This window comes from Anopheles marshallii, chromosome 2, assembly GCF_943734725.1.
Source record: "Anopheles marshallii chromosome 2, idAnoMarsDA_429_01, whole genome shotgun sequence".
Taxonomy (NCBI): Eukaryota; Metazoa; Arthropoda; class Insecta; order Diptera; family Culicidae; genus Anopheles; species Anopheles marshallii.
Window position 1 is genome coordinate 5,999,755 of NC_071326.1, and position 15,509 is coordinate 6,015,263.

At 40.7% G+C, this 15,509-nt stretch overlaps 1 protein-coding gene across 1 annotated transcript; it reads right to left on the reverse strand.

The window, feature by feature from the left end:
- Positions 1–9,405: 9,405 nt before the first annotated feature.
- On the reverse strand, positions 9,406–12,301 carry LOC128709685 (zonadhesin-like). The gene is made up of 4 exons (XM_053804695.1): positions 12,232–12,301; positions 11,979–12,165; positions 9,700–9,893; positions 9,406–9,596 (listed from the first exon to the last, which is right to left on the reverse strand). The coding sequence occupies exons 1-4, from the start codon at positions 12,299–12,301 to the stop codon at positions 9,406–9,408; spliced, it is 642 nt and encodes a 213-aa protein (XP_053660670.1).
- Positions 12,302–15,509: the final 3,208 nt, after the last annotated feature.

The following is a 15,509-nucleotide window of genomic DNA, read 5'->3' on the forward strand; positions in this document are numbered from 1 at the left end:
CGTTATTTAATCTTTCATCATCATCATCATCATCACCATCATCACCATCCGCACCGACATCATCCAACCAAACCCTCAAACCGTGTCACGTCTCTGGTGTGTTCCACTCATCATTCTCCTCCCTGGGAGCGCATCGCGATAGCGGCGGAGACCATTGAGCTTTCGGGCCGGGGGGAGCCACTGAGCTGAGGGTGGACCACACAATGCCACAATAGCTGCGTCTTGCGGTGGATGAGCTTTTCTGAGCGGGATTGCATGCGGGTTGTCCCACTGCCGAGTGTTGTGTAATTGCATGCATGCACACTTTTGACGGTGTACATGTGCCAGTGCCCGCCCACCTTTCTGCCCCTTCGCTTCGCACATCGAGCCGCAAAAAAACATCTCTGCATCTCTTCGTATCGAATCTGTGGCACGGTAGCCGTCGAACCGTCGGTGGCCAACGAATGGCACAGTTTGTGTACCATGACGGTGGGCCGCAGTGTGTGTGTGTGTGGGGGAAAAACCCCCAACAGTAAAGAAAATCAACCAGCGTCAATGGACTTAAGACGTTTGCTCGACCGTTTTTACGGTGTGTTTTGATTGATTTCGACACATTTGGCACTGGCGCTGGTGCGCATGTTTTCCTTCTTTTCTTTTACTATTACTGTCCCGGAATCGTGGTTGTTGTTCGAATCGGATCATTTTGTTGTTGGTTTTCTCTTTGTGCCCAGCTTGCTGCGAGGCAGCCGAAAATTGATCATACGTACCGAAAGAAAACACATTAAGTAAATAAAGTTACCTGATGGAACCGTACCATTTTAAAGTGATGCCATTGGGTCAGAGGGGATGGGTTGCGCAATGTAATGTGTTAATGTTTTTTTTTTTTTTGGGGTGCTTTTGATAAACGACGTGAGAAAGCATTGGTTGGTTGGTTTGTGTTCAGCAAATAAAGAAGAGATATGAACGAACTCTTCTTTTCCTCTGTGCTGGACGAAAAAAACACGAACTGATTAATTCCGTTCCTGACGTCGGAAAACGCGTCGAAACCTCTATTGAATTAGGGTCACTATTTATCTTGTGCATGTTCTACGCACAACGTCTGGGAGATTCTTTCCAAACAAAACATTGATAGTAAGTTTGTGGGTTTGCATGTTTTAAGCCTGTTCAAACACCAAATATTTCAAACAGCGTGATGCCTCGAATTCAAATAAATAAATAAGGACTATTAAGGCGGTATAACAGGAACGACCCGATGGTGTATTTGGTAGCGACGTCGGTTGGACTTGACTGACCGATTACGTGGTAGAATACGTCTAGTAATCTAGATTAATGTCTGAGTACTAGTAGACCAAAAAGAAGAATCGAATTCCATCATCAGTCAACCGTTTCTACTGTACTCATCATCAACCATCATACCTCCTCTGTTCATGTTGATGTCCTAAAAGGACTTTATGTGCTGGATCGTCCTGTGCATTTCTCATAACATGATCAACTCTGGAAGTCTGGAGAGTCCAATACGTTGTAAGATGATGAGTTCTGGTAAGGGCGGCTCGGTGGTGTATTGGTAGCTGCGCCGGACAGGACCGATCTAAAATCCCATCCGGACCAATCGTCCGTAGCAAGGACTTAACTATCCAGCAATGTGGTAAAATAATTCTAGTATGCCAGAAATGACAGGTATATGATCTAGTAAGTCGTAACGCCTGGAAGAAGATAGTTAGTTTATCGCACATCTCGAAGAGCTCGGTCATTCCCATTTCCTACACATATTGGAGCTTCTGAGCATCTTCTTTCTGAATGAAACCCTTTGAAGTATGTTTCTCTCTGACGCCAGAGAGTCTCGATGTCTCAGTAGCCTATGGTAGTACTTGAACACTATAGATTTTATACCGTACAAGATATGATCGTTACGACAAATGTGCAAAAATGGGAAGTTTCAAGATCAAGTCAAAGGTATTTCTAGATTCTTCGCAAGCTTACCTGGCATGTGCTTAGATAGATCAGGATTTCATCCCAACTTCTAGACAGATCTGTCATGTTGGAAAGTTTCGCAGATGTGCGAGATGAGATGACTTTGACCAAAATTGAATTCACTTTTCAATATTTCGACAAAGGTATAAAGATTTCACTTTTTTCTATTGTACTTCTATCAGAACAGAATCCATTAATAGCCCGAATGCTATCACTTGAACGAGAAAACATTGCTAGCAAATAGCATTAACTTCTACGATGTAGTAATCTTTAAAACCATGGATGTGTATAAAAAAATTATGAAATAATAGTGTACAGCAAGCATTTCGCAAAGCTAGGAAACACTAATTGTATCGGGAATTGTCTAGTCGGTTCCATCCAATTACCCATGTGTAGGTGGATGAGTTTGCATCCTTCGCTGTGGCACACACTGCTGCAATTGTTTAAAATGCGACCAGCGTATCAAAACGTTACCCATCCGTCAACACTTCAAATTGGACGCCATCTTTGTACCCGCGTTGCGTCGAGGTGAAACGTGCAGAAATCTAATTTGGATTTAATTGCACATTCCCCACACCCAGGGAAGGTTTCGGAAGCACTTTGGAAAGGTTTTATGAATTGTGTTTCGCGTTTTTTTTTCAACGTTTGTTGCTCTTCAAAAACGCGCCGTATGACATGGTCCACTGTTCCGACGACAGTGTTATCTGTTTTTCCATTGTCACAACAATGGTCTAGGGAGTGTTTCGGGGCAATTAATAAACTCCCAACACCAAATAGAGACGATCGTTACCGGGGATGAAGGTTACTTCCTTCACAAATGTCAGCGTAAATCGATTTTGTGCTTTATGCGTAACCATTTCATGTGGCCATCGGCGCAAACCGTTTTTAGCTACAAAGACCAGAAGGATAAACAAATCATTTCATTTTCAAACAAAAACCCGTTTCGCATACTAACGCTGGTGCAGTGAGAGAAATGCGGTATGGCGGTAAAAGTAAGAAAAAAAAATGCAAGATAAAAACCTTCCTTACATCGCGCCACCCTCGGGGTCGTAACTTAAACTGGAAACGGTTTGTACGACCTACCACTAGTTTAATATATTTTGATTCATATCGACGACCATCGTCACGAATGGGATGGGAAGAAACGTTGGCATGCGTGCCTCGATTAGAAATTGGATGTCATCCACCAGTGGGCGTTCGGTGTTTGGATTCACGTCCGATTAAAAAAGCGGTAGATAATGGCGCAGCTTTCTCTATTCAAAACAGACGATCTTGCGTCTCGATCGGGTATTGTTGAAGGGTTTAAAAATATATAATTTTAAACCCAATGGCCGTGTGATTGATCATTCTAAATGCAATTTGATAACTTTTGAAGCTATTATGTGTCATGTTCCATGCACCACAACCGATTGATTTTTTAAAATATCAGTTACGGAATCTTCCGAATAATTCGTTCGTATATTTTTAATTTTTGGACAGTGTCGACGCAAGCTGAAAGTTGAATGTGAGTCACACCACCAGACTTCCCCAAAAACCGCGATAGAATACTGGTAGCTTTTAAGGTGAAAATGCAAAATAATTGCGTGGGAACACGATCGTACGCACCGTGTCGCATCGCATAAAAGGTGTGTCGCGAAAAGAAGAAAACAAAAACAAAGCCGACACACCAAACAAGAAGTTGGTGATCTTCGCCACCTCAAGGTCATCACCCGGTGGGCTGCATCAAAAACAAAACAAAGAAGCTCGCAAATAAAATAAAATACAAACAAACCAAGCCATGCGCTCCGAAATACCCGAACGAGGAAAAGCACGCCGGCCGCTGCTCACATTCAGGTCAAGGATAAACCCAAGCCCCACATGATCTGTGCCACTCTTTTGCGCTCTCGAAGCTTTTACTTCCTCCTCCTTCCGTGCCCACCGCTGCCCCCGCACGCCAACTTGATTTCGTTCCCGTTTAACCACTTATCTCCGCATCTTATGCTCCTTTCTTTCATCCGGGCGTATGAAATTAAACGCACTTCCAGCCAATGGCTCGCAGGCGGCACGAAATTGTTTCATCGTCTCGTCAGCCAGTCAGTCAGTCATACGTGTTGCGTAATGTTTGTACCTCACTCGCAGTACGTTACCTGCGTTTTGATTTGCTCTTTTTTTTCTCGCTTTTGGGGCGCGTATGAATTTTTGCGCAAAAACTACCATTTCTTTAGCGGCACGACATCAGACCATCAGGCTTCGGGATGGGATGAGCCTGGTAGGGCACAGTGTCACGGTGTCGCGGTGACACAATGTACATGATTGTTTCGGGGAGTTTTTTTTGGCAGATGAACAATTTTTAGATTATTATGTGTGGGTCAGGGTAAGGTTATGTATGTTTTACTTATCTTTTCACGCATGACCTGGAGACAATGGTAGCCAGCGTAGCAAGCGTTACGGTCTACCTTCATTGACTGTTCTGACGCGTCATACAGCATCCGTTTTTGGAGGTGTTACTTATGGAGATAGTAATTTCAAGGTGTTTGTCTGGATAAAACCATGACACACTGCAGGTTTTCAACATAGATTTAAACACATGGACAACATAGGTTTAAAGGGGAACTGACAACCCATTGGTAACCCATTCCCATATCACATTGTGAAAATATTGAGAAAGAAGTTAGATTTTTAGATCTTCTTCCCATACACCTCGAATTATGACAGATTGTTGGTCAATTTTTACCTTTGATCGTCAAAGTCAAAGAAGACTCGAAATGATTAAAACCAAAAATGATATTATCGTAATTCGTTGCAAGTTTAATATAAAAACTAGTTGACATATAATTATGCCCGGAACTGTATAAAAGCATTTAACTCTGTCCGAAACATGCAACAAAAGTCAACTCGTTTTATCTGCAGCCTCATTGAAAACCCATTCTTACGTAACCTTCACGCGCGACAGTGATAGTGAATGGAACAGGCGCAACGTTCTAGGGGAGAACCTCCAGTGCTCCATCCACCACTAGCAGTATCCATGGCAAAGTGCAAACCCGTATTGCTACTTAAAGATCTACCACCCAATTCCTCACGTACACCTTCACTTAAACTTCTTTGGTACTGTTTTCGAAAACCGAATACGTGGCTGCAAAGATGCACTACGCGTAATCAATCGTTACGAGTGCATTCACCTGTTCCGGGTAGCCTTGAGACAAGGTCAACCGAGCATGATACTTTGCCATTTAAAACCGCATGCTCAGCAAACCCCATTAAACGTCCAGTTTCCGAGTGCAAAGAGTGCCAAAACAGTTTCCATCCGATTGTATATAGTGTGAGCGTTTTGTCATATTTGTAAAAAAATGGAACAGTAATCAATTAAAGATATGTCCCTTCGAAACTAAAACAACCATGTGATGCTTGCTGGGGACAGCGTGTTTGCATAACAAATTACTCCAAAAAAAATGTCATGTTAACATTCAGCTTTTTGGATACAAAAATCCAACACAGAACAAAACATTCAAACAAATGACATGTGATTTTTGGAGATTTTTCTTTTCCTCATTTCATATTTGCTTTAGCGCCCCAGAATAAACATTTTGTCAGGCCTGCCCAGCAGACTTTCCCTTTTTTTATGCTGTACTTCAGAGTAATGTAAAAAATATGAAACGATATATGGTACGGTTTTGGTATTTCTCCATCCAGAATCCGTTGCAGCCCTACTGTCAGAAAGTGCATACTTGGTGCTTTTATCATTCAAAACCCTTGGAGCATCAGCTTTACGGTCGGTTTACGCCTCTGTCTATCCGTTTGGCCGTTTGTCACGAGGCGCCTTAAAATGTCACCTCGTTGTTAGTTTGCTCGAACAAACAGGCAAAAGTGTCGGCTATTCACTGGGCACATCAGACCACTAGGCCACTAAGTGGAATGCTGCGATGCTTAGAAGCACTGTGTACGAGATCAAAATTTCCGGGTTGGATGTGGCCACTGTTTCCACTTAGTAAACCAGCATGCATACGTTTTCCGGTTCGTACGCAATAACGATGCCAGCTAAAATGTTTAAAGTGAGCAGTTTTATTGTAACTTCACTACTCCAGTGTGTATTGTGCAACATTTTACAGCCTGTTGACTGAATGCGAAGGTGCACATACACCATTCCTTCTTGTCCAAAAGGACATGCTTTCAGCGCAGATATCAGATTTTCAGTTCACACACAGGTTGCTGGGATCTTCTGGCTTGCTCGCAAAAGAATTTTCCCACACGTTTTTCAATTTGCCCCAGCAATTCCCCCAGCAACCGATATGAGTGATTTGCAGCAATTGTGGCACGATTTGCATGAATCAAGGTTATCCCTGTTACACAGTGCGCACCTGGCGTGGCTTTTCCCTGGTGTAAACGAGCCGGAAATATTCAATTTTATTTCGATATACTTGCGCCAAGAAATATTTTATTCATCGCAAGTAGAAAATTGTGCTTCGTGGCGGAGTGAAACGTTTAATTTCGTGACTGTTGCTTGGTTGATGCCAGTGCTGTGTTACGTACGATGATGAAGCTACATTGCCCATTGCTTATTCCAGCACAGGTTTCACAGAGATGGGTCGGGAATGTTACTAGAGGATCCATCGCAATCCCGACAAATATGGGTTCGTGTGCAAGAATCACCTCACGAGTTGCATTTTCGCATAACCTCTCGAGTACTCTGTGTATATATTATTGATGCTGCCTAACTACTTGTCAAGATACATCAGTCCTTGCATATGGGAGATTTATTCAATAATTCATGTATTATCTCATGTTTCGGAACAAGAATGCAACAGTGTGCTCGAGTGTCAACAACTATTAAACCGAAATCACGTTTTCGAGTCTCAACATTGCTTTAGTTTAAATACTTCTCTTAACACTTACTTTTTGAATTTGAGCAGATATTTATTAATTATTTATTTACTATGTTTTAGTGATAGCACGAGCTGGCCATATTTCTTATGTTTAATTTCGTATTATTCATAATGTTTGCAAGGATAAATTAGATTTCAATAGTGAGTATGGTCCGTATTGAAGACTATGTTGCATATCTTCGTGTGCTTGAATCTACTCCTACTGTGCGACCAGCTATATTCGAATGAGTTCCAACAGTTGGCATATATCCAACTCAAGTGACGTGAGTGAGTGACTTGAATGGCGGTTAGTTTGAAAACTTAATGACACAATTCAAATCGACCTGTCCATCGGACGATCAAAAGGAAGAAAGAAAACAAATGAAGGCATGACTGAATCAGCTGGCAGCAAATGTCCTATGATGATGTTTCGCCGACAGGGAACTAGTAAGTTAGCCCTGCAAGTATAATCTATCCATTGTGCATGTTGAAGCGATATTTATTGGATCATTGATCGTGGTTTCTACCGCGGCAAGCAGTCATTTGGAAAGGTGCAGTTGAACTCCGGTTGAACTCGTCTACAAATCAACTAACCGTGAATTCGCTGGGAATACCGCCGTAGCCAGTTGCGACGATACGATCACACAGAGCTGACAATGTGTTTACGATAAAGGTCTTGTTTATGTTAGCCGAATTGATGGTTTCCTGGTTTTTTGCTGCTGTTATTTAGATTGTTTGGGTTTGTTTTCGTTGCAGTTGCTATATTGAAAGAATGAATGTAACTTTGATCGCCCTGTTTGATCAACAAATTAATGCAACACAAAATGTTTCATAAGTTATTTAACCTTTTAAACTGAAAAAAAACTATTTATTCCCTTTATTTGCAGGCGCAGGTTCTCTTGTGTTATTTACGCAATGTTGCTAGCTTGTTGTAAAATTAACGCAATCATGTGTCGGTAAAACTCCTCTTAATGGAGTACTCGCTAGTAAAAGAAAAACAAAATTAGATTCGTTACACCAAAACTCATTGCCCAGTTCGTGAGCCCAGTTCGTTCGTGATACTTGTTTGCTCCACAGCATGCATGAACAGAGATCAAGATAAGCATTCTCGATCGACCGGTGAGCCAACAGCTCTGACCTGAAAAATCATTAAAAATAAAATCATCTCAACCTGCTAATTGCATGCGTCAAGCAGGTCAACCCAGTAAACCGTTCGTGAAAACGTTTCTTGGTCAAGAGGAAAGCAGCAACGTAGAAACGCCTCGATTGCACTCGTCGTCCGAGGATCATGAATTACAGCGTGTATGACCGAAGGCGTTATGCAATCGTGCGGCATATGTACCGGTCAGCACTGTATCCACATGCTTCGGTGAACCTATGAAGCTGCCAATGGTGCTACATGGCGCAACAATAACACCGCGTTTGCTTCTTCCTTTCTTGTGTTTCGATGTGCGACAGTGAAAGTTTGTTTACGAGCTGAACAGCTCGTAGTTTGTAACTACTTATTATTATAATTTTTACGTGAAAACGAATGTATTATTGTCTAATAGGCAATAGAATGGGAAAGTAGTTCAACATTTGTAAAGCAGTTCGTAAATATTGATGCCTGTGAATAGAAGGAGATGTAGTTGTTCTATTTTAAAAATATCCTTGCAAAGGTGAAGACGAGGTGGACCATACAATTTAAATATGTCCACTTTTATACTTCATAAACATAGTCATCGCGTACAAGGATCTTAAGGAAACAAGAAAAATGTATTGCAAATAGCGATATTGTGTTGACACTTCATCGCAAGCCAACTCAATTTCACTGTTCATGTCATATGAACGGTGCTGGTAAATAAACTATCTTAGAACAGGTTTTTCATAAAATTTCCACTGCCCGACCAGTGCAACTTGATGCGGCTTTCATCATCTGACCGTGATGATTTCTTCTTGAAGGTAAAATAAATAGCAGTTTTCCATTCCCGCAGATGCTGGCGCAGACATTTTGAAATGATTTCTAGCATCGGTGTTTACCATATTTGTGTCTGACATCAGAGGGCATCGTCTACTAGTTTGGACTTTTTTTCATGGTCCACATGTGGTGTATAACATCGTCGATCGACTAGTAAGAAGTGGTTGTAGTTTGCTGCATAAAATCAGGCGCCAGCAAATGGCTGTTGCAATCGCTGACAGAACAGCTTTAACATTGGCACACATGTTGAACGTTTTCAAATACTACAGAACGCTGCTTATTCGGGTGTCTTCTGAACGGGTCGTTGGTTAGCTGGTTTTGCTACCTTAATAAACATGAATATTTATCAGAAAATAGTTATATCAATCATCCAGCCATGGTCGAACCGCGCATTACTACGATAAACGGTGTTCCACTGTAATTATAAACGATCGTACCATTTCCCGTTAAACACACGAAACGATCATTTAAAATGGTAGTAATTGTCAAAGCGATCAAAAACCAATTTGCTTTTTGCGCGAAGCGTTTAAATGGCTATTACCTACACGCGTCACCAATTTTGTGAACTTTGCCCATCCAAACCTCATTAGTAAATAAAATTCAATTGCTGAGCACTTTGTGCACCAACCCTATTTATATTTTATTACTTTTTTCTATCGCCTATCCTATCGGAAGTATTGGACACTGCTTCGGTAGAACACACGGTCCATCGGTAGTCGTCCTTATGTAACCAACCTTGCAATAACAGCCGCAGTAACAAATTTTCTGACATTTCGCTATTGCCTGACCGGAACAAGTATTGTCGTAGCACAATCCACATGTTCTCAGTACCTCATTGCGTCGACAGGTGCCTGTCAGGAAGGGAAAAAGAAGGGTTGTGCAACAGATTGAGTTTAGAAATTCCGTACCGGATCCGTCATTCCAAGGTGTATCCAAATCCCGGTTTTCACTTACGTATGGGACATTTCGCTCCTGCCGTCAATGGAATTAGTCCTTTCGGTTCGGGTTTGCTCGGTTGAGTCGTACCGGGAGGTTTGCTCGTGGTGGTGGTCTGAGCGACACAAATTCCGCACCCGGCAGCAAATAGCACAATGATCGCCCAATTCATTCCGTTTGAACGTTGAGTGTCGGATGGATTCGACGAGCAGCTTCACACGACACAGTGCCAGTTTCAATTCAAACTCAGCAATATCGATTATAATCCCGAAGGCATGTAGAACACGGCGACGAAGCTTCACACTTCAGCTGTGCAAATCGGTAATCGATGTCTGTTTGTTCTCGTGGCGAAACTCCGGGCGGGAGCTTTTGCGAAAAAGGCAGTGCTGTCGTTGGTAACAGTTTCCAACATTTGTCGCTTGTCGATCGATCGTCGTCGGTAAAAGAGCGCTTTAATGTACCACTGTTCTTCAAGCGAGTGTGCATTTTAGAGCTAACGGGAGATAGTTTTGGCAAAATTCTTCATGTCCATGCTGACAAAGAATGGATATTCCATCTCATCGAAGATATTGAAGATAAGATCCTCCTCCGATATGCATTATTCTTCTGGAAACAATACGTTTTTGACTATTTTTTCCGTTTCTTCAGCTGTTATTCTTCACGCGTGTCTGTACCTTCTCGCCTTATACACTTGTGTAAATGTACATTCGTCTTCGCCTTGAATTTGAATGTTTCAAGCTTGGGCTGCTGGGCATTATTTTCATGCAGACACATCATTCTAGCGACGGCAGAATACTGGAAGCATCACAATCAAATGCAGTTCACGTAGCAGTTTCAACACCGTTTTTACATGCAAATTGAATGAAACATCGAAAACAGAAGCATTGTCATGCAGACTTTTAGTAAATGTTATGCTCAATTGACGAATAAAGAAGCAGTGTTTGCACCACCAATATGGAAAGCAGGAAAAGCATTAGCAATTTTTGGATAAATGTTATTTTTTCCAAGAAATGTGCGAATGTCTATAGTTGATGCATTTTATTCTCCTTAATAATTCACCTACATGGCTTTAAAAGGATTTTTTTTTGCGTGCCTTCATAATATCAAAATGTTACGATTTTATTGTGCCTGTACACTGTTTCTCCAGAATACAGTCGCCATATACGAATTGCCTGGCAAAACCCTTACGACAGACGCACGCTGGTTTACAAACAGTGGGACATTTTATATCCGTTGGGGTACAATACTTATCCGGGCAGGGCGCACAACAGTTATAAACTTCATTTCTGGGACACCGTTCTGTACAAAAAAAAACGATAAAACCATAATTAGTGCATAAGGACTGGATCTTGTTACCCAACCAGGCCAAAAAAAAATATCTTACTCGGAATGCAACGGCTGGCCTCGAGGCAACCAGCAAGAAGTAGCACGGAAAGCACTAGCAAAAGCTTCATTTTAACCAGCAAATGATACGTGTAGCTCATCTGTGTTTGAGTTTTATATCCCCAACGTCCCGACCCGGCACAACTGAGCAATGAAAACAAGGAAACGATACAGATAAGTGCTAACGTGGAGGTCCTGGTATTAAGTAGCTACTTCTTCATTCGGCATTCGTACCGTGCCTGCAGATTGAATAAATATTTACCTAAATGCCTGTAACGCAAAAAAAACAACAAGAAAGTTAAGGTTTCGTGAAAATAATGATCGATTGAAGTGGATGCACCACTCCCATACTTACATTACGATTGTGAAAAACGATCGTCTAGTTAAGTGAATTCGCGAGCAGAACGAATATATTTCATTTCGTGGAACAATATCTGACAGACACGTACGTGGCACAGCAGTACATGCTATCTCGTTATGTTTAACGCCATTCTAATTTACCTTATTGTATGATGTTTTGGTTGTCTTTCTCCTTGTGATGAGTGCATCTTCATTAGTACATCAAGGACGAGCGTAAGCTTTAACACTCTTCAAACAGTGTCTAACGAATTGATTTGGCTGTGATTTCGTATGCTATCCGACCGATTCAGAGATATCCACCGACTCTTGTACGTTAAACATAATCAATATTCTGTTTCTTTATACATTTACTGTCCCGTCACTCTAAAAAATTATGTCCATCAAAACACTTTTTTCAAAAAGATACACACAAGAAAAGATGGTATAGTTAATGCAACTGCAGCGCTCACCTACAACTCATGTATTATATTTTTGATAATAATGCGCTCCAAACAGGTTAAACGGGTTATCATATCAGTGGGAAAACACAACTATGGTGAATGTTTTCCATTTACTGCGGAGGTTTTGTAACGAAGCACATCTTTTCGCGAATGCATTTGCCAGACGCATCGTCCCTAACGAATCCCGTTTGGCAGGTGCATGCCGGTCTGCAAACAGCGGGGCATCTGATTTGTTTTGGAGTGCAGTACCTTTGAGGGCAGGGCGGACAACAGCTCCAAACTTCATTGGCCGGGCATTTCTCTGGAAGGATATGTGAGTGCGTTAGAAACTGCAGAACTTTATCGTAAGGGACGCTTATATTCTTACTTGGAATACAGCGCTCGGCCTCGAGGCTGCCAGCGAGCAGCAGCACGGAAAACACTAACAGAAGCTTCATTTTCACTGGTCAACGATAAGTGTATCTTGTCAGGAATTGCGTTTTATATCCTCAGTTTTAACCAGCAAACCGACAGTGTTGTGCACAACTGAACAATGAAAACAACAAAACGTAGCAAATACATGTTTGTGTGGTGGAGTGTCGAATTCCTTCCTGTTTTTCACGTTTTTGTTGCAGAAGCTGTGTTGTTACAGTACTTATTGGGAGTACTGTTTTTTGCAGATTAAATCAATATTTGTGTAAAAAATTGGTTTTTTAAAGAGTAGCAGCATGAAGACTATGATCGAATGATGTGGATGCACCTCTCTCACAGTGAAAATCTGTCCATTCTTGTAACCAACGTATCATTTTGTGAAAGAGAAACTTCTTTTACAAACAATTTGCAGCTGCTTCTACATGATCCAGTGCATTTACATTGTTGTTTTAGCGGTTTCTCGTGCAGAACGATTAGAACATTGTGGAAAAGCAGCAATATCGGTGGTGACGTTTTATTTCAATCAGTAGTCATGAATTTCAAAGAATTATTCGTTGGAACTAACTTTTTTCGCTTTATTGTACATAATCGTACGGTTTACTGTGTTGTGAAAATTAGAAACTGGGCAAACAGGCAAGTATTGTAAATGCATTACTAAATGGAATATTTCTACTAATACTTACGAAGTTATTATTTAAATTCATTTGTCTTTTTGGGCCTTTTGTATCAATTGTATGGTCAAGTTTACTAAAGGTTACGATCAACTATATCTGTCATCAGAGTTAATTCTGACAAAGTGCAAGGGTTTGGAATATTCAAAATATTCGAAACGATGGAAAACATTCACACACAATTCACAATTCAAAAGTGTTCAATTCAATTCAAGTATCGATTTTGAGGTGTTGCCGTAGTTGGCTGCCAAATCACTCATGAAGTATACGGTCACCAATTAAGCGTTAAACTCTATGATGCCGTGTAACACATGTTCATCTGTATCTTATCATTTGGGTTGATATTTGTTATATACTTTTGCTTGTCTCGATGTCTAAATGGCTGGCTATCGATAGATTACCGATTTGCATTACTTCAAATCGGATAGCGTTCTCAATAAAATTAAAAACAACCACAGCCAATCATCGTTTCGTTAAAGAGTACGTATTAAAATAACCGTTTTTTGTTTAAATTTATATCAAAACAAATAATTTTATAACATATTCAACCTCACTTCAGTGACAACGGCTCAAGGTTGCTTAGTTACTTTCCTGGGTTGTGGGCAACTGTCCGCTAAAACACACGGTCCCCCAATCACACGACGTATGTAGTTTGGTTTGCAGAAGCATCCCGCCATGCACACAGTGGGACACACTTTCCTGGGGTTCGGTTTGAAACAGGTTGGCTCGACACACGTTCCACAGCAGATGAATTCTTCATTGTTTGGGCACACTTTGTAAAGAGTAAAAGTGAGAAATGCATTTTAGAACACTTTCTTTTTATTTTCCCACTGAAGCATACGAAATTGAAAAGGTTATGCCTTAATGTGGCAAGTTCAAAACACCATATACTAACTGACACTCACAGGGTTTTTCCAAGCAAGGATCGGAAAATGTGAGGCTTGCCCACCGTTTCGCATCAACAAATGTAATAAAAACTAACAGTAAAGAGATTTTTAGTAAAGTTTCGTATCTCATCCTGTATCACTCTCGATAGTAGACAGAAGCCCACTGCGACTGACAAACCCACTTTTCTACAACTGCACTAGAGCTAACAGTGGAACCGTCCCACAGTTGTGCAAATAAAACCTTCAACGAAATTGGTTCACGTATGCTTGAAATTTGATCAAAACAACTACTAATGTGGGAAATGGCAAGCTTCTTTGCATTTGATTTGAAAACTGTAGGCAGATTTATAAAGATAGATTTTTTAGTACACATTGATTTTGTGGGTCATTGCGCCCCTTCTCATCACCTGTTGTGTAGGCAATTTCCTACAAAAGCATGAGTAATGTATCCCAACTAACACCGAACAAAAAATGACCATTACTGATGCGAACGCAGATAATCATACGCTTAGGACTAGTATCTGGGTCGTCCGCCACGTTTTCCACAGTGACGCACACGGAGTACCACAAATTTATCAGCTGCGGTTGAATAACGCGCCAATCGTAGACTGTGGAACAGAACGATATTTCTTGGTGCTATAAGCATGGACTCATCCTGAATCCCACTGAACAGCTTAATTAATCGAACATCATCTAGAAAGTGCATTTCCCTTTCTACAATTTTCATCTATTGTCACGTAGAACTTCGCTATACAGAGTCTCTGCGATGGCCTCCTGCGCACTAGTTTTCTCGAAATGCATATAGAAGATCACGAATATCGCTTTCAAAGCGATGATTTTGAGATAGTTGTCACTGTTAAGGTAACGATTTTATTGATACCTATGAACTTCTAGAAGACACTTTAAAAAATATTTTTAAATAAAATTGGACGACGGACTCGAAATGTTGTCTATATGTCGTTTTACACCAGGAAGTGTTACAGACTAGGAACAGTTTGAGTTTCTTGGTGTATGGTATCGTTTTATATATGACAGTGTCAGCACTAGGGTTTAATCGCAACAATGTGTTTGTTTACTTCAAATACGGTAGTATAATTTTTAGCATAGTTTTGAAACACTTAAATACCTCTAGTTTGCAGTGATAATTTGAACAACAACCCTGTACCTATACTGAGCAAATTGAAGCATTGGATAGCAAATGCTCAGTTTAATATAATGATGCATATAAAATATCAAGCTAATTGCAGTAATTTAAAACCCCACTTAAAAAGTAGTTGTCTTTCCTTTATTATCAAAAGTCGTAAGTTTTCCAGATGATAGATTAGACGACAATTATCGTCAAGCATCGTGAAGATGGCAAATCTTCTAACGAGCTTTCAAGGCTTATAATAGTTATGCGACTTTATTTAAAAATAATGTTAGTTTATATACTGCATTATTACAGTCCCTCACGACGTAACGTTAGCGGATATTATGTCAACTAACGTGATACTGTATGATTATTATTTGTGTTAGTAGTAGTAACTATGAAAAAAAAATGGACGAAAATGAAAATGCAATCGTTTTATTGTACAATTTAATTGCAAGTAAATTCCATGCCATCAGCATCATAAATGCTTTTGTAAGTTTGTTCTTTTTATTGACATTCGACCTATTTTGTTGCAGCAACGGTCAAT

Excerpts from the sequence above, each read along its gene's own strand:
- LOC128709685 (XM_053804695.1), bottom strand. The coding sequence starts at position 12,301 with ATGAAGCTTCTGTTAGTGTTTTCCGTGCTGCTGCTCGCTGGCAGCCTC. Across the intron at positions 12,166-12,231 it reads GGCCGAGCGCTGTATTCCAA|AGAAATGCCCGGCCAATGAA; the intron begins GTAAGAATATAA and ends ATATCCTTCCAG. Across the intron at positions 9,597-9,699 it reads AGGAGCGAAATGTCCCATAC|GCACCTGTCGACGCAATGAG; the intron begins GTAAGTGAAAAC and ends CCTTCCTGACAG.